A 20,251-nucleotide genomic window follows, 5' to 3' on the forward strand; every position below is an offset into this window, starting at 1 on the left:
AACTGCAGGAGGCCAAGAGAGGAGTACGAAGAAAACAACAGGGTGATGGTGGACACACTGGCTGAGGTGGCAAGAAGAGCTCACTCGAGCAGAGCAAAGTTACTGGTAATGGGCGATTTCAACCACAGGGAGATCGACTGGGAAAACCTGGAGCCACATGGGGGTCCCGAAACATGGAGAGCCAAGATGATGGATGTGGTACTTGAAAACCTCATGCATCAACATGTCAGGGACACAACCAGAGAGAGAGGGGAGGATGAGCCAGCAAGACTGGATCTTGTGTTCACCCTGAGCAGTTCAGACATTGAGGACATCACTTACGAGAGGCCCCTTGGAGCTAGCGATCATGTGGTTCTGAGTTTTGACTATATAGTAGAGTTACAAGTGGAGAAAGTAACAGGAACTGAAGGGGACAGGGCAAACTATAAAAGGGGGGACTACACAGGTATGAGAAACTTCCTGCAGGAGGTTCAGTGGGACAGAGAAATGGTAGGAAAATCAGTAAACGAGATGATGGAATATGTGGCAACAAAGTGCAAGGAGGCAGAGGAAAGTTTTGTTCTCAAGGGGAAACAGAAATAATAGGAAGACCAAAACGAGTCCTTGGTTTACCCGAAGGTGTAGGGAGGCAAAAACTAAGTGCAACAGAGAATGGAAAAGGTACAGGAGGCATAGGACCCAGGAAAACAAGGAGATTAGTAGAAGAGCCAGAAACGAGTATGCACAGATAAGGAGGGAGGCCCAGCGACAGTATGAAAACGACATAGCATCGAAAGTCAAATCTGACCCGAAACTGCTGTATAGCCACATTAGGAGGAAGACAACAGTCAAGGACCAGGTGATAAGGCTGAGGAAAGAAGGTGGAGAACTCACAAGAAACGATCAAGAGGTATGTGAGGAGCTCAACACGAGATTTAAGGAAGTATTTACAGTAGAGACAGGAAGGACTCTGGGGGGACAGACCAGATGGGGACACCAGCAAGGAATACACCAACAAGTGTTGGACGACATACATACAGATGAGGAGGAGGTGAAGAAACTGCTAAGGGACATCGATACCTCAAAGGCAATGGGACCGGACAACATCTCCCCGTGGGTCCTTAGAGAGGGAGCAGATATGTTGTGCATACCACTTACCACAATCTTCAACACATCCCTGGAAACTGGGCAACTACCTGAGGTATGGAAGACGGCAAATGTAGTTCCCATTTTTAAAAAAGGAGACAGAAAAGAGGCACTAAACTATAGACCTGTGTCATTGATGTGTATAGTATGCAAAATTATGGAGAAGATTATCAGGAGGAGAGTGGTGGAGCACCTGGAACGGAACAGGAGTATAAATGCCAACCAGCACGGATTCACGGAAGGCAAATCCTGTGTCACAAACCTTCTGGAGTTTTATGATAAAATAACAGAAGTAAGACACGAGAGAGAGGGGTGGGTTGATTGCATCTTCTTGGACTGCAAGAAGGCCTTTGACACAGTTCCTCACAAGAGATTAGTGCAGAAGCTAGAGCATCAGGCGCATATAACAGGAAGGGCACTGCAATGGATCAGAGAATACCTGACAGGGAGGCAACAACGAGTCATGGTACGTAATGATGTATCACAGTGGGCACCTGTGACGAGCGGGGTCCCACAGGGGTCGGTCCTAGGACCAGTGCTATTTTTGGTATATGTGAACGACATGACGGAAGGGTTAGACTCAGAAGTGTCCCTGTTTGCAGATGATGTGAAGTTAATGAGAATTAAATCTGATGAGGACCAGGCAGGAATTCAAAGAGACCTGGACAGACTGGACACCTGGTCCAGCAAATGGCTTCTCGAATTTAATCCTGCCAAATGCAAAGTCATGAAGATAGGGGAAGGGCACAGAAGACCACAGACAGAGTATAGGCTAGGTGGCCAAAGACTGCAAACCTCACTCAAGGAGAAAGATCTTGGGGTGAGTATAACACCGAGCATGTCTCCGGAAGCACACATGAATCAGATAACTGCTGCAGCATATGGGCGCCTGGCAAACCTGAGAACAGCATTCCGATACCTTAGTAAGGAATCATTCAAGACACTGCACACCGTGTATGTCAGGCCCATACTGGAGTATGCAGCACCTGTTTGGAACCCGCACTTGATAAAGCACGTCAAGAAACTAGAGAAAGTACAAAGGTTTGCGACAAGGTTAGTTCCAGAGCTAAGGGAAATGTCCTATGAAGAAAGATTAAGGGAAATCGGCCTGACGACACTGGAGGACAGGAGGGTCAGGGGAGACATGATAACGACATATAAAATACTGCGTGGAATAGACAAGGTGGACAAAGACAGGATGTTCCAGGGAGGGGACACAAAAAGAAGAGGCCACAATTGGAAGTTGAAGACACAAATGAGTCAGAGAGATAGTAGGAAGTATTTCTTCAGTCATAGAGTTATAAGGCAGTGGAATAGCCTAGAAAATGACGTAGTGGAGGCAGGAACCATACACAGTTTTAAGACGAGGTTTGATAAAGCTCATGGAGCGGGGAGAGAGAGGGCCTAGTAGCAACCGGTGAAGAGGCGGGGCCAGGAGCTAGGACTCGACCCCTGCAACCACAAATAGGTGAGTACACACACACACACACACACATGTACAGTATGCAAAGTCATGGAGATTATCAGAAGTGTGGTGGAGCACCTAGATAGGAACAAGCTCATACATGACAACCCGCGCGGTTTCAGGGAAGGGAAATCCTGTGTCTCAAATGTACTGGAGTTTTACAAGGTGATGGAAGACACGAGAGAGAAAGGGGTGGGTAGATTGCATTTTCTTGGACTGGAAGAGGCTAGAGGATCAGACACCTATAACAGGAAAAGCACTGTAATGGATCAGAGAATATCTGACAGAGACAACAAAGTCGTGGTACGTGACGAGGTATCACAGTGGGCGCCTGTGACGAGCGGGGTGCCACAAGGGTCAGTCCTAGGACCGATGCTGTTTCTGGTATACGTGAATGACATGACGGAAGGAATAGACTCAGAAGTGTCACAGTTTGCAGACATTGTGAAGCTAATGAGAATTTAAACGGATGAAGATTAAGCAGGATTACAAGGGATCTGGACAGGCTCCAGTCCTGGTTCAATAACTGGCTCCTGGAGTTCAACCCCACCAAGTGTAAAGTCATGAATATTGGGGAAGGGCAAAGAAGACCGCAGAGTACAGGCTAGGGAGCCAAAGACTACAAACCTCACTCATGGAAAAGGATCTTGGGGTGAGTATAACACCGAGCACATCTCCTGAGGTGCACATCAACCAAATAACTGCTGTAGCATATGGGTGCCTTGCAAACCTCAGAATAGCGTTCAAGACTCTATACACCGTGTACGTCAGGCCCATACTGGAGTATGCAGCACCAGTTTGGAACCCACACCTGGTCAAGCACGTCAAGAAATTAGAGAAAGTGCAAAGATTTGCATAAGATTAATCCTAGAGGTATGGGGGTATGTCCTACGAGGAGAGGTTAAGGAAAATCGTCCTGACCACACTGGAGGACAGGAGGGACAGGGTGGAACATGATAATGACATATAAAATACAGAGAGTAATTGACAAGGTAGATAAGGACAGAATATTTCAGAGATGGGACACAGCAACAAGGGGACACAACAACAAGGGGACACAGCAACAAGGGGACACAGCAACAAGGGGACACAGCAACAAGGGGACACAGCAACAAGGGGACACAGCAACAAGGGGACACAGCAACAAGGGGACACAGCAACAAGGGGAAACAACAACAAGGGGACACAGCAACAAGGGGACACAGCAACAAGGGGACACAGCAACAAGGAGACACAACTGGAAGATGAAAACTCGGATGAGTCACAGAGATTTTAGGAAGTATTTCTTCAGTCATAGAGTTGTCAGGCAGCGAAACACTCCAGAGAGATGTAGTGGAGGCAGGATCCACACATAGCTTTAAGAGGCGGTATGATAAAGCTCACTGAGCAGGGAGAGAGTGGACATAGTGGCGACCAGCGAAGAGGCTGGGCCAGGAGCTATGACTCGACCCCTGCAACCACAGATAACTACCCTTTTCCTTTCACTGTTTCCTGGACGTCACTAACCACTACTGTTACTCAACAGTGACCTATCGAGGAACCACATCCAGCACCTGAGGAACGGCACTTTCAAGCACCTGTGGCGCCTCCGCATCCTAATTCTTAGTGATAACAACTTGACAACTCTAACAGAGGGCGCCTTCCACGGCCTCCATAACCTCCGCACCTTGTGAGTACCTGTGTTATCTTCACACCTTGTGAGTACCTGTGTTATCTTCACACCTTGTGAGTACCTGTGTTATCTTCACACCTTGTGAGTACCTGTGTTATCTTCACACCTTGTGAGTACCTGTGTTATCTTCACACCTTGTGAGTACCTGTGTTATCTTCACACCTTGTGAGTACCTGTGTTATCTTCACATCTTGTGAGTACCATGTTATCTTCACACCTTGTGAGTACCTGTGTTATCTTCACATCTTGTGAGTACCATGTTATCTTTCACACCTTGAGTACCTACATGCTATCTTCACATCTTGTGAGCACCTCCATGTTATCTTTCACACTCAGTGAAGATAACTATTTTATATCAAGAGATACAAACAAGAATATCAACAGCATTAAATTCCACAAATTAGTAAATACATGTAAGATCCTTGGGATCCAGGTTAATATTAGGTTTATCTGCCTCTTTGTAGACAGGATTGACTCCAGAGAGCCTTGTGTCTCCAGAGAGCCGTGTCTCCAGAGAGCCTAGTGTCTCCAGAGCGCCTTGTGTCTCCAGAGTGCCTTGTGTCTCCAGAGCGCCTTGTCTCTCCAGAGAGCCTTGTGTCTCCAGAGAGCCTTGTGTCTCCAGAGCGCCTTGTGTCTCCAGAGTGCCTTGTGTCTCCAGAGCGCCTTGTCTCTCCAGAGAGCCTTGTGTCTCCAGAGAGCCTTGTGTCTCCAGAGCGCCTTGTCTCTCCAGAGAGCCTTGTGTCTCCAGAGAGCCTTGTGTCTCCAGAGAGCCTTGTGTCTCCAGAGAGCCTTGTCTCTCCAGAGAGCCGTGTCTCTCCAGAGAGCCGTGTCTCCAGAGAGCCTTGTGCCTCTAGAGAGCCTTGTGTCTCCAGAGAGCTGTGTCTCCAGAGAGCCTTGTGTCTCCAGAGAGCCTTGTCTCTCCAGAGAGCCTTGTGTCTCCAGAGAGCCTTGTCTCTCCAGAGAGCCTTGTGTCTCCAGAGCTCCTTGTGCCTCTAGAGCGCCTTGTGTCTCCAGAGAGCCTTGTGTCTCCAGAGAGCCTTGTCTCCAGAGCGCCTTGTGTCTCCAGAGAGCCTTGTGTCTCCAGAGAGCCTAGTGTCTCCAGAGAGCCTTGCGTCTCCAGAGCGCCTTGTGTCTCCAGAGCGCCTTGTGTCTCCAGAGTGCCTTGTGTCTCCAGAGCGCCTTGTCTCTCCAGAGAGCCTTGTGTCTCTAGAGAGCCCTGTGTCTCCAGAGAGCCTTGTGTCTCCAGAGAGCCTTGTGTCTCCAGAGAGCCTTGTGTCTCCAGAGAGCCTTGTGCCTCTAGAGAGCCTTGTGTCTCCAGAGCCGTGTCTCCAGAGAGCCTTGTGTCTCCAGAGAGCCTTGTGTCTCCAGAGAGCCTTGTGTCTCCAGAGAGCCTTGTGTCTCCAGAGCACCTTGTGCCTCTAGAGCGCCTTGTGTCTCCAGAGAGCCTTGTGTCTCCAGAGAGCCTTGTGTCTCCAGAGAGCCTTGTGTCTCCAGAGAGCCTTGTGTCTCCAGAGAGCCTTGTGTCTCCAGAGAGCCTTGTGTCTCCAGAGAGCCTTGTGTCTCCAGAGAGCCTTGTGTCTCCAGAGAGCCTTGTGTCTCCAGAGCGCCTTGTGTCTCCAGAGTGCCTTGTGTCTCCAGAGTGCCTTGTGTCTCCAGAGTGCCTTGTGTCTCCAGAGCGCCTTGTGTCTCCAGAGAGCCTTGTGTCTCCAGAGAGCCGTGTCTCCAGAGAACCTTGTGTCTCCAGAGCGCCTTGTCTCCAGAGCGCCTTGTGTCTCCAGAGCGAATTGTGCCTCTAGAGAGCCGTGTGTCTCCAGAGAGCCTTGTGTCTCCAGAGAGCCTTGTGTCTCCACAGCGCCTTGTGTCTCCACAGCGCCTTGTGTCTCCACAGCGCCTTGTGTCTCCACAGCGCCTTGTGTCTCCAGAGAGCTTTGTGTCTCCAGAGAGCCTTGTGTCTCCAGAGAGCCTTGTGTCTCCAGAGCGCCTTGTGTCTCTAGAGAGCCGTGTCTCCAGAGAGCCTTGTGTCTCCAGAGAGCCTTGTGTCTCCAGAGAGCCTTGTGTCTCCAGAGCGCCTTGTGCCTCTAGAGAGCCTTCTGTCTCCAGAGAGCCTTGTGTCTCCATAGCGCCTTGTCTCCCCAGAGAGCCTTGTGTCTCCAGAGAGCCGTGTCTCCAGAGGGCCGTGTGTCTGCAGAGAGCCTTGTGTCTCCAGAGAGCCTTGTGTCTCCAGAGAGCCTTGTGTCTCCAGAGAGCCTTGTGTCTCCAGAGAGTCTTGTGTCTCCAGAGAGCCTTGTGTCTCCAGAGAGCCTTGTGTCTCCAGAGAGCCTTGTCTCTCCAGAGAGCCGTGTCTCTCCAGAGAGCCGTGTCTCCAGAGAGCCTTGTGCCTCTAGAGAGCCTTGTGTCTCCAGAGAGCTGTGTCTCCAGAGAGCCTTGTGTCTCCAGAGAGCCTTGTCTCTCCAGAGAGCCTTGTGTCTCCAGAGAGCCTCGTCTCTCCAGAGAGCCTTGTGTCTCCAGAGCTCCTTGTGCCTCTAGAGCGCCTTGTGTCTCCAGAGAGCCTTGTGTCTCCAGAGAGCCTTGCGTCTCCAGAGAGCCTTGTGTCTCCAGAGAGCCTTGTGTCTCCAGAGAGCCTTGCGTCTCCAGAGCGCCTTGTGTCTCCAGAGCGCCTTGTGTCTCCAGAGTGCCTTGTGTCTCCAGAGCGCCTTGTCTCTCCAGCGAGCCTTGTGTCTCTAGAGAGCCCTGTGTCTCCAGAGAGCCTTGTGTCTCCAGAGAGCCTTGTGTCTCCAGAGAGCCGTGTCTCCAGAGAGCCTTGTGTCTCCAGAGAGCCTTGTGTCTCCAGAGCACCTTGTGCCTCTAGAGCGCCTTGTGTCTCCAGAGAGCCTTGTGTCTCCAGAGAGCCTTGTGTCTCCAGAGAGCCTTGTGTCTCCAGAGAGCCTTGTGTCTCCAGAGAGCCTTGTGTCTCCAGAGCGCCTTGTGTCTCCAGAGTGCCTTGTGTCTCCAGAGTGCCTTGTGTCTCCAGAGTGCCTTGTGTCTCCAGAGAGCCTTGTGTCTCCAGAGAGCCGTGTCTCCAGAGAACCTTGTGTCTCCAGAGCGCCTTGTCTCCAGAGCGCCTTGTGTCTCCAGAGCGAATTGTGCCTCTAGAGAGCCGTGTGTCTCCAGAGAGCCTTGTGTCTCCAGAGAGCCTTGTGTCTCCACAGCGCCTTGTGTCTCCACAGCGCCTTGTGTCTCCAGAGCGCCTTGTGTCTCCAGAGAGCTTTGTGTCTCCAGAGAGCCTTGTGTCTCCAGAGAGCCTTGTGTCTCCAGAGCGCCTTGTGTCTCTAGAGAGCCGTGTCTCCAGAGAGCCTTGTGTCTCCAGAGAGCCTTGTGTCTCCAGAGAGCCTTGTGTCTCCAGAGCGCCTTGTGCCTCTAGAGAGCCTTCTGTCTCCAGAGAGCCTTGTGTCTCCATAGCGCCTTGTCTCCCCAGAGAGCCTTGTGTCTCCAGAGAGCCGTGTCTCCAGAGGGCCCTGTGTCTGCAGAGAGCCTTGTGTCTCCAGAGAGCCTTGTGTCTCCAGAGGGCCGTGTGTCTCCAGAGGGCCGTGTGTCTCCAGAGAGCCTTGTGTCTCCAGAGAGCCTTGTGTCTCCAGAGAGCCTTGTGTCTCCAGAGAGCCTTGTGTCTCCAGAGAGCCTTGTGTCTCCAGAGAGCCTTGTGTCTCCAGAGAGTCTTGTGTCTCCAGAGAGCCTTGTGTCTCCAGAGAGCCTTGTGTCTCCAGAGAGCCTTGTGTCTCCAGAGAGCCTTGTGTCTCCAGAGAGCCGTGTCTCCAGAGAGCCTTGTGTCTCCAGAGAGCCGTGTCTCCAGAGAGCCTTGTGTCTCCAGAGCGCCGTGTCTCCAGAGAGCCGTGTGTCTTCAGAGAGCCGTGTGTCTGATCAACCAGGCTGTTATATATAAGGTGCAGAGTCAGGTGGAGGATGTTTGTTAGGTTGGATCTGAGACGGACCTGCACAGGACTCTCCATACCTGATCAAGCACGTCAAGAAATTAGAGGAAGTGCAAAGGTTTGCGAGAAGGTTAGTTCCAGAGCTAAGGGGAATGTCCTACGAAGAAAGGTTAAAGGAAATCGGCCTGACGACACTGGAGGACAGGAGGGTTAGAGGAGACATGAGATCAACATACAAAATACTGCGTGGAATAGACAAGGTGGACAGAGACAGGATGTTCCAGAGATGGGACACAGAAACAAGAGGTCACAATTGGAAGTTGAAGACTCTGATTAATCAAAGGGATGTTAGGAAGTATTTCTTCCGTCATAAGGTTGTCAGGAAGTGGAATAGTCTGGGAAGTGATGTAGTGGAGGCAGAAACCAAACATAGCTTTAAGACGAGGTATGATAATGCTCATGGAGTAGGGAGAGGACCTAGTAGCTTCAGTGAAGAGACGGCACCAGGAGCAGAGTCTCGACCCCTGCAACCACAATTAGGGGAGTACTATATACACCCATCTACTCTGTCCTCATGTAGATCTATTTGTAACTTGATAAAGTCCACTGTATGGGCGAAACGTAGTTAATAAATGATCACATTATACTGCACTCATGTCTCAGTTTCAAGTCAGTAAGTGTACACACCGTCTGATGTCTCCTGGTGGCAGGAAACGTAGTTCTTATATTTTTCCAAAGTTCTGATATAATTTTTTGACAGTTGACTATAATAAAAACTAAGCTCTAAACCCGCCTGGGTCACAGTGCTGCTTTGAGAGTTGAACTAAAGTATCTGGGTCTCCCGTGGATGGTTATATCCAATTCTTGATCATCTTTGGACTGTTGAACTATAGCTCATGGTGCCTTTGAAGGAGTTGAGCTATAGCTCATGGTGCCTTTGAAGGAGTTGAGCTACAGCTCATGGGTTAATAGGCCTCTTGCGTGTATTAAAATATATCAATTGTATACAATACCGAGAGGAAGAATTAAAACATGTGGAAAGTCTACTCAATACCTACTCGTATACTGAGGGACTCATTACCTCATCTTCGGGCGGGGTTAGAACCCGCGATCAGAGTCACGTTAGCCACTGGGCCCAGTGGCTAACGCGTCGGTCTGGAGTTTTATGACTCTCTGACCGCGGGTTCTAACCCCGCCCGTGGTATGGTTTGTTTACAATCGTGTCATTACGATTTCGTGAGTCAGTTACTTCTACAGTCTTTGTTTTATGTTCTTGTATTGATAAAGCCAGTGGAGGGCGAAACATCTGCAAACTAAAGACACCCAGATATTGCACATGTTTTTAATAATTTTGAATTAGAGTTTTTTGAAACCGAAATTGAAATGTTTATTTCTCTGTAAAGATAACAATGTGTGGTTTACATACAAATTTTAGTTACAAAGAAGACCACCAGGATGCCTAGGCATCACTGCCTGGGCATCACTGCCTGGGCATCACTGCCTAGGCATTTCGGGTTAAAGATAAGGAATACAGGAAACATCTTTCCAGGATGGTGCCATGTCTAACACAAAACGTAAATTGTCCACAACTTATCCTGATATCTGATTCTTCATGACGCTATGGATCCTCTCAGTGGAAATGCTATTACTAAATAATACTTCATCTAGCACTACCAACACGTTTCAACACAGTTCTCCAAGTTACTAATAAACTTTCTTGTTATTTTCCTCACCGCAGACATCTTAACGGTAACCAGATTGGATCACTCAGCTCCGTGGCATTCTACGGTCTTGGTGCCTTACCCACACTGTAAGTAACGTTGTTACAGTGTTTTAGATGTTATTCTAGGTGCCTTACCCACACTGTAAGTAACGTTGTTACAGTGTTTTAGATGTTATTCTAGGTGCCTTACCCACACTGTAAGTAACGTTGTTACAGTGTTTTAGATGTCATTCTAGGTGCCTTACCCACACTGTAAGTAACGTTGTTACAGTGTTTAAGATGTCATTCTAGGTTCCTTACCCACACTGTAAGTAACGTTGTTACAGTGTTTTAGATGTCATTCTAGGTGCCTTACCCACACTGTAAGTAACGTTGTTACAGTGTTTTAGATGTCATTCTAGGTGCCTTACCCACACTGTAAGTAACGTTGTTACAGTGTTTTAGATGTCATTCTAGGTGCCTTACCCACACTGTAAGTAACGTTGTTACAGTGTTTTAGATGTCATTCTAGGTGCCTTACCCACACTGTAAGTAACGTTGTTACAGTGTTTTAGATGTTATTCTAGGTGCCTTACCCACACTGTAAGTAACGTTGTTACAGTGTTTTAGATGTTATTCTAGGTGCCTTACCCACACTGTAAGTAACGTTGTTACAGTGTTTTAGATGTTATTCTAGGTGCCTTACCCACACTGTAAGTAACGTTGTTACAGTGTTTTAGATGTCATTCTAGGTGCCTTACCCACACTGTAAGTAACGTTGTTACAGTGTTTTAGATGTCATTCTAGGTGCCTTACCCACACTGTAAGTAACGTTGTTACAGTGTTTTAGATGTCATTCTAGGTGCCTTACCCACACTGTAAGTAACGTTGTTACAGTGTTTTAGATGTTATTCTAGGTGCCTTACCCACACTGTAAGTAACGTTGTTACAGTGTTTTAGATGTTATTCTAGGTGCCTTACCCACACTGTAAGTAACGTTGTTACAGTGTTTTAGATGTTATTCTAGGTGCCTTACCCACACTGTAAGTAACGTTGTTACAGTGTTTTAGATGTCATTCTAGGTGCCTTACCCACACTGTAAGTAACGTTGTTACAGTGTTTTAGATGTTATTCTAGGTGCCTTACCCACACTGTAAGTAACGTTGTTACAGTGTTTTAGATGTTATTCTAGGTGCCTTACCCACACTGTAAGTAACGTTGTTACAGTGTTTTAGATGTCATTCTAGGTGCCTTACCCACACTGTAAGTAACGTCGTTACAGTGTTTTAGATGTCATTCTAGGTGCCTTACCCACACTGTAAGTAACGTCGTTACAGTGTTTTAGATGTCATTCTAGGTGCCTTACCCACACTGTAAGTAACGTTGTTACAGTGTTTTAGATGTTATTCTAGGTGCCTTACCCACACTGTAAGTAACGTTGTTACAGTGTTTTAGATGTTATTCTAGGTGCCTTACCCACACTCTAAGTAACGTCGTTACAGTATTTCTGACTAACATTATGTTTCATGCATCACATTAGGGTCTAAATGCCTTACCCACACTAAGTAACATAGCTCAAGTGTTCCTGAATTTAACACTGATAAATCATTCTATTTTCTAGGCACCTCACTGTTGCTACGTAACGTAGCAACAGCGTTCCTAAAGGTAACATTGCTTTTCATGTGCTATTTTCTTAAAAAAATTGTAATGGTTGGTTTCATAACGGGATGATAATCCCATTGGGCGCCTTAACAAACATTGAGTATTTATATTGATAGACGTAATACTGATAGACATAATATTGATAGACGTAATATTGATAGACGTAATATTGATAGACGTAATATTGATAGACGTAATATTGAGACATAATATTGATAGACGTACACAAATAACCCGCACATAAAAGAGAAGCTACGACGACGTTTCGGTCCGACTTGGACCTTTGTCAATGGTCCAAGTCGGACCGAAACGTCGTCGTAAGCTTCTCTCTTTTATGTGCGGGTTATTTGTGTATCGTTCCAGTCACGGTATTGTGCCTTTTTGTTATTTATTGATAGACGTAATATTGATAGACGTAATACTGATAGACATAATATTGATAGACATAATATTGATAGACATAATATTGATAGACATAATATTGATAGACATAATATTGATAGACATAATATTGATAGACATAATATTGATAGACATAATACTGATAGACGTAATATTGATAGACGTAATACTGATAGACATAACATTGATAGACATAATATTGATAAACGTAATATTGATAGACGTAATATTGATAGACGTAATATTGATAGACGTAATATTTATAAGGAGATTATTTGGTGTAACTGGTAGCGGGGAGTAAATGATACGTCTTCGGAGGCTTCTTACTTTGTTAAGTCGTGGTGGGAACACAGGCTTGTGTGTTGTGCCCATGGCCCGGGAGGGCCATGCCCACGAGGGAGAGCTAGTAGGCCTTCTGTCTTGCTGCCAGGCCGCTGTCAGAGTGAGAGTGTGTGGGACCAGCTTCCCACAGACTTGGACAGGCCCAGAGGACAGCACCTTAGTGGTGCAAAATATGAACTAAGCTGGCAGACAGCATGGCTGTCTGTGCAGACAGTACAGGCTGTCTACATGCGCTTGGCCACGTACCTCGCGTCGCGACAATACTGGTGGTAAAAAAAACTCGGTCTCTCTCATAGGAACTGGACACAGAACACAAAATAAAAACATATATATACATATGGACATGGAAAAAAAAAACTTCCTACAGGGAGGGAAGAAAAAAGCATGTGGGGTGTGCTAAACATTGTGGTCATAGGCAGTGAACGTCGATGGGCATCACTGCATGCCTTCCTGCATCTGGACAGATACTGCAGCACGGGAGACATCGCTGCGGCTGAGCTGTGATGTAACAGGGTATGGTCTCCTCTGGAACGGTGAAGCAGTCATCGTAGGAGTCGCTGCAGGTTTTCACTCAACCTGGGGCACGACATGCTGGTGCCCTCGAGTGAGGCGTCGACAAAACTCGGCAACTGGGCAGGACTTCTGGCAAGCGACTCAGGAGGACACTTCTCGACTGGTACTGTCGCTGGGCTGTCACTGCCAGCTAGCGTGGAGCAAGTTGTGGAGCGAGTCGTGGCAGAGACGACTGGGCGAAACATCTGGGAGTCGTAACATACACCAGACTGCAGTGAGCGAGCTAGCAGTCAAAGTGACATCATCTTTGTGCAGGCTGCTCACTGAAGCTTGTGACACGAGGCTGACGCAGCGCCTGCCGACAGGGCTAACTGCGGCTTGACGAGTGTCATTCTCTCGGCAGTTGGAGTTATAGCAGAGGTTAGTCTAAGCATCCCCAGATTTGTTTCTCTACGTATAACTGCACTCTGAAGGTCTGGAGGTGAAGTGAAACAAATCTCAATCGTAGCAGGTACGATTCTGCAGAACATCAAGAGCGACGAGCATGAAAGCTTTCTGTACAAGAGGGCTCGGTCACTCGGGGGCTGAGTAAATCAGCTGTCGAACGCATTGGTCACACGGGTGACTTAACACAGTGGTGCTACTCAGGTCTGGCTCAGACCTCACTGGACACACGGAAACTACACACACCCGTTGTACTTGCGGTACACTAACATTTGAGAACACTGACTGAGAGGAATTAATTAACACACATATATCTTCTCTCAATCTTCTCGACAATACTGAAATAATTACTAAAAACACTCGATGTGACATCATGTGATGTCAGGCGTGATGTCACGAGGTGACGTCAGCAGCACTGACGTCAGCAGACATCTCGAGGTGACGTCAGGCAGACATGACGTCATGAAGTCGGGCAGCATCGTCGGTGACGTCAATGTGATGCGGGCAGCAGACCACAGCATGTGGCCTGGGGCATCTGGTAAGTCATGTGGCTTGTAGATCTACATGCCTTAGTGATCTACGTGGCATGCTGATCTACGTGGCATGCTGATCCACATAGCTTCGAGTGGCCTCGGGCACTCGGATACACAGCTCTGGCAATGAATTCACATGGAAAACAGCAGAAAACACAGCAGAGGGAGTGAGCAGTTGTGAGTGTATGTAGACAGGTGAGCGTGAGTAGGGCGAGCATGGGCAAGGTGAGAGGAACGGCCACTTCCTCCTCCTCCTCCCCCACCCACAAACACGTGGAGCTCACACGGGACAGAAATCACCACAAAACTCACCTCTGGCTTGCTGAAACAGCTGTGCTGAGCTGAACAACAGCAACATACAAGTGACGCTGAACACGTGACTTGAGAAACAGCGTGGGACACTGTAGCGTGGGGTCACTGGGACGCCACTTACAATTCTCGAAGAAATTCGGTAAATTTCGGCTGGATCCTGCTTGTACTTGTGTCTGTATGCTGAAACGTACAGACACGACATCAGGATAACTCGTTGAGAGACAGATGCTTCTTTCATGGGGTGATGAAGTGAAGATGACTTCATACCTCTTCCTTCCTCTCTCCGGGCAAACAACTACTGCGACCACCGCTTCCCACCATTTATAACCGTTTTTTTTTTTTTTGGTGTTCTGGTAGCGGGGAGTAAATGATACATCTTCAGAGGCTTCTTACTTTATTGTTAAGTCCTGGTGGGTACACAGGTTTGTGTGTTGTGCCCATGGCCCGGGAGGGCCATCCCACGAGAGAGCTAGTAGGCCTTCTGTCTTGCTGCCAGGCCGCTGTGAGAGTGAGTGTGGGACCAGCTTCCCACAGACTTGGACAGGCCCAGAGGGCAGCACCTTAGTGGCACGAAATATGAACTAAGCTGGCAGACAGCATGACTGTCTGTGCAGACAGTACAGGCTGTCTACATACTGATAGACGTAATATTGATAGACGTAATATTGATAGACGTAATATTGATAGACGTACTACTGATAGGCGTAATAGGTTTTCACAATATGTTACTTAGAGAGAAGGCGAATATTTTCTGAAAGCAGCAGTTGCAATACAGTTACTCTAATCTGACGTGTAATTAAGGGATCATGTTGAAGAATGGGATACGTGTGCAACATTTGGCAACAATGGATTCTTCAATCCAATACAGAGAAAAGCGATAGATAAGGGACTGATTACTTCAAACTATTACTCATCTCCCACCGTTCTTCTCTGTACTGGACTAGAGAGAGAGAAGCTTACTATAAAGTTTCGGTTCAACTTGGACCATTTACAAAGTCACAATAGCTGTGACTTTGTAAATGGTCAAATAGACGAAGCCTGGTCTCAGACCAGGCCGCGAGGGCATTGACCCAAAATCCATCTCCAGGTATACTCCAGGTATACCGAAACGTTGTAAGCATTTCTTTCACCTATGTGAGGATTTGTATAGTCTGAGACTACAGGGTGAACTGGCGTCGTAGCGGCGAGTTAGTAGCAATGCAGGATAGGGTAAACTCACGTAGACTAAACTGTAGTTTTAAGAACATAAGAACATTAGAAAGAATGAACACTGCAACAGGCCTACTGACCCATGCGGAGCAGGTTCATCCCCCCCCGGATTAGCCCAATGACCCACCCAGTCTGGTCACCTCCACTCAAGGAAGGAGCACTGTACCAGACTCAGCAGCACAAGCTAGTCACGTCCAACTCACACCCACCCACACCCACTCATGTATTTATCTAACCTTTCTGGTTGTGGGTTACACCAGGAAAACAGGAGTGAGGGCAGCTAGTGTCACTGTGCATCTGTTAGTTGAAAAACCATACCACAGGTGGGGATTGAACCCGCGATCAGAGAGTCTCAAAACTCCAGACCGTCACGTTAGACACTGGACCAGCTAGCCACAATAAGATTCGTCCAACTAGGTATATTTCTACACCATAGGAAGGTTAGCATAGGCCACCACTGACCACAAATGCAAGTTTTTACAGACGAATCTTCAGCTAGCGTGGGCGTGACGAACTCTAGCTCAAGTCCCCTCAATGCCGTCAACATGACTCACGAAATCGTAATGACACGCGGGTTCAATCCCGCCCGTGGTATGGTTTGTTTGCAATCGTGTCATTACGATTTCGTGAGTCATCTGTTAGTTGAGTCGACAACTGAGAGTCCCTGTTGACAGTTTCGAACTTTATAACACTAATTATGTTATAGGTACAATAGGACTTCCATATCCATGGATTCGGTATCCGCTGTTTAACTTATCCACTGTTTACAATGGCCCAAAAATAACCCTTAATTATGCCTACTAAAGGTCCCAAATTGCAAAATTATTGATGTTGACAGTTGTTCAAAGCCTAAGAAAAGCTGTGAAATGTTTCCCGTCTGTGAAAAGCTGATAAACCTAGGCTTATTTTACATAATTTATGAATTAAACTATCATAGGTATGTAAATGAAAATTGACTTATATATATTGGGTTTGCTACTATCCACGGTTTCAGTTATCCACGGTTTCAGTTATCCACGGTTTCAGTTATCCACAGTTTCAGTTATCCACGGTTTCAGTTATCCACAGTTTCAGTTATCCATGGTTTCAGTTATCCACGGTTTCAGTTATCCACAGTTTCAGTTATCCACAGTTTCAGTTATCCACAGTTTCAGTTATCCACAGTTTCAGTTATCCATGGTTTCAGTTATCCACAGTTTCAGTTATCCACAATTTCAGTTATCCACAGTTTCACTTACCCACGGTTTCACTTATCCACGATTTCACTTATCCACGGTTTCACTTATCCACGGTAGGTCTGGGAAGGTATCCCCTACAGATACAGGGACGAGCACCTTACTGGTCGTCAAAGCTACTGAAGAATAATACCTACAAGCAACTTCACATATTTGAAAAGACAACGTCAGCTGTCAGTGACTCAGGTGTTGATGTTTACTCAATGGTTGATTTTCCTTCGCTAGTTCATCTGATGTTGGGGAGGATAGATAGGGTAGCAATGCATTTTGAGAGGTGATTAAGTGTTCCTGATGCATCTAATCCGACTGCAAATTAAGCTGCAATTTATCGTCTTCAAGGAGAAATGTTTAGGACACTTTCTAAAGAAACCAGGGAACGGGTGGGGTTTGAACCCATGGCGAGTCGTAAAATTCCTTTTATGTTAGGCAAAATATTAAATATGTAACTAATGTGACATTATACTGTGGCAAAGTTGCCCTCTCGAGAAGCTTTGTGAAATAATTACGGCTTGACAAAGCTCCTGGAGAGCGAAACGTTGCCACAATAAAATGCCGCAATAGTTGCACTTGTTCCCTTTTATGTAACATATTGTCGGTAATTCTTTATTCAGGTATACACAAATAGTTACATAGATCATCATACATAGCAGCAAATGTGTAGAGAACCTAAGATAACCCAAAGAGTCAGAGTGACTTTTGGATTGTAGAAGACTGGGAAATATTGCCTGAGTCAGCTCTAGAAGGGACAGGCATCTGGAAGGGACAGGCATCTGGAAGGGACAGGCATCTGGAAGGGACAGGCATCTGGAAGGGACAGGCATCTGGAAGGGACAGGCATCTGGAAGGGACAGGCATCTGGAAGGGACAGGCATCTGGAAGGGACAGGCATCTGGAAGGGACAGGCATCTGGAAGGGACAGGCATCTGGAAGGGACAGGCATCTGGAAAGGACAGGCATCTGGAAGGGACAGGCATCTGGAAAGGACAGGCATCTGGAAGGGACAGGCATCTGGAAGGGACAGGCATCTGGAAGGGACAGGCATCTGGAAGGGACAGGCATCTGGAAGGGACAGGCATCTGGAAAGGACAGGCATCTGGAACGGACAGGCATCTGGAAGGGACAGGCATCTGGAAAGGACAGGCATCTGGAAGGGACAGGCATCTGTAAAGGACAGGCATTTGGAAGGGACAGGCATCTGGAAGGGACAGGCATCTGGAAGGGACAGGCATCTGGAAGGGACAGGCATCTGGAAAGGACAGGCATCTGGAAGGGACAGGCATCTGGAAGGGACAGGCATCTGGAAAGGACAGGCATCTGGAAGGGACAGGCATCTGGAAGGGACAGGCATCTGGAAGGGACAGGCATCTGGAAGGGACAGGCATCTGGAAGGGACAGGCATCTGGAAGGGACAGGCATCTGGAAAGGACAGGCATCTGGAAGGGACAGGCATCTGGAAAGGACAGGCATCTGGAAGGGACAGGCATCTGGAAGGGACAGGCATCTGGAAGGTAAATACAAGGCATCAAACTTAAGAATCACAGTGGAAATAATTCACTTTGACTTTCTTTGGTTATCGTAGGTAATTTACACGTGTTACTATATATGATAATTATCAAAAAAAATGTGTAAATTTGATGTAAATTTTATTTATATTTTTGACTTCCAAAACTAGCCAAAAATATTGAAATATAGCCATTTTTGGGTCAAAAATTCACCCAGTAAGACACAAAATCAGGAACAAATTGTTTTATAATGTAATCTACGCAGCTGTAATTATTTATACCTGTACCCAAATAAACTTGCTTACACATTAAACGTCACCATACCGAGATTGTAGCTTTCTGGGGTCGGATTTTTTCCCTAGAGTATCAGGTCGATGGTGTTGGAACCGAGAGGAGTGCCAAGAAGAGTACAGTCAACTAGATCATTGTTCTCCAGGCAAAGTGACAGTAGTCTGGTCAGTGATCAAATGGTAGTTTGGTCAGTGATCAAATGGTAGTTTGGTCAGTGATCAAATGGTAGTTTGGTCAGTGATCAAATGGTAGTTTGGTCAGTGATCAAATGGTAGTTTGGTCAGTGATCAAATGGTAGTTTGGTCAGTGATCAAATGGTAGTTTGGTCAGTGATCAAATGGTAGTTTGGTCAGTGATCAAATGGTAGTTTGGTCAGTGATCAAATGGGGTACCACTTCGTATTTGATGGGATTCGGGTATATTCTTTGATTCATACCACGATTACTTATTTTCATGTCCTCTAGCAAGACTACATGACATACCAAGATATCTTACTGATGAAGATTAGATACCAGATATACTAAGCAAATTTCCTAAATCTGTTTGTAACAGATACAGTGGAACCTCAAATATCGAACTTTCTTCGGTCCAGAAGGCTGTTCGAGTGCCTTTACCGAATGAATTTATTCCCATCAGGAATAACGTAAATTAGATTAGTCCATTTCAGACCCTCAAAAATACACTTACATAATTGGTCGTGTTGGGAGCAGTTCGATTTTTGAGGTTCCACTGTGCTTGAACTGTAAATATAAATCCAGATGTACTCTTGTAAACCCTTTTGGGCCTAATTCTTAGGCCTACTGTGTATCCATATGGTCTTGCACTACCGTCCACAGGATGGATATGGGTGAACAATAAACTAGCCATTTCGGTGGCAAAATCTAAAATTTAGCGCTAACTAGCGCTAATTTAGCGCTAACTAGCGAGCCATCTCTCAAGAACGAAACATTGAGACTCTGTGGCGCTGACTAGCGAGCCATCTCTCAAGAACGAAACATTGAGACACTGTGGCGCTGACTAGCGAGCCATCTCTCAAGAACGAAACATCGAGACTGTGGCGCTGACTAGCGAACCATCTCTCAAGAACGAAACATCGAGACTCTGTGGCGCTGACTAGCGAACCATCTCTCAAGAACGAAACATCGAGCACACAGAACCTTCCTACGAGTTCCTGAACGACTAGGCAGAAATGGAACTGGGCAAAAAGATCACCCTGCTGAAAGCCTTCACGCCTTTGAGATGCCACTAACATGCTTCGAATAATTGACAGACAGGACAGGTAAAATTGATGACTGGTATGTAGTTTACCATCCTTTTTGACTACAACAAAGGCGCATGCAAAAAGCCACTATGTATGCAAATAAATCGCAGTGGGTGGAATACACTAGCCTCCATTTGCGAATTGTGTGTGTATATATATATGTGTGTTTGTGTGTGTGGGGGGAGGGGTTAATGTAACTGGTTTAAAGGAAATACAATACTGCTACTGACCGGGGATCGAACCCGTGACATTTACCCAGCCAGGAGAAAGTGTTACTAGCCCTGGATCCTGGTATTTTAGTCGCCTCTTACGACACACATGACTTAGTGAGGGATGATTTTTCTCCACTTCCCTATGGAATAATATATATATATATATATATATATATATATATATATATATATATATATATATATATATATATATATGCAAAACGACCACTGTGAAATAGAGAAATTCCAAGCGCTTTCGTGACTACTCACATTATCAAGGAACAACAATAAAAGTAATGCATCAAAGGAAGGCATATGAAGAGTCTAGACCTCACTATCACATCCGACAACAAAGTAACACCTGACGCGCGACTCATAAGAAAGGGAACACTGCAGCAGGCCCACTGCCCCAACTAGACACGTCCTTCACACAACCCACCAACAAACTATTCTACCCAAGAATT

General features: G+C 46.6%; 1 protein-coding gene across 1 annotated transcript in view; it reads left to right on the top strand.

The window, feature by feature from the left end:
• LOC138855488 (G-protein coupled receptor GRL101-like) overlaps positions 1-20,251 on the top strand; it is a 93,142-nt gene that overhangs the window by 46,926 nt on the left and 25,965 nt on the right. Inside the window, exons 4-5 of the mRNA XM_070105092.1 lie at positions 4,116-4,259; positions 9,906-9,977. Coding sequence (XP_069961193.1) covers positions 4,116-4,259; positions 9,906-9,977 — 216 coding nt within the window. The remainder of the gene's footprint in view (positions 1-4,115; positions 4,260-9,905; positions 9,978-20,251) is intronic.

Source organism: Cherax quadricarinatus, chromosome 96 (assembly GCF_038502225.1).
Source record: "Cherax quadricarinatus isolate ZL_2023a chromosome 96, ASM3850222v1, whole genome shotgun sequence".
In the NCBI taxonomy this organism is placed as follows: Eukaryota; Metazoa; Arthropoda; class Malacostraca; order Decapoda; family Parastacidae; genus Cherax; species Cherax quadricarinatus.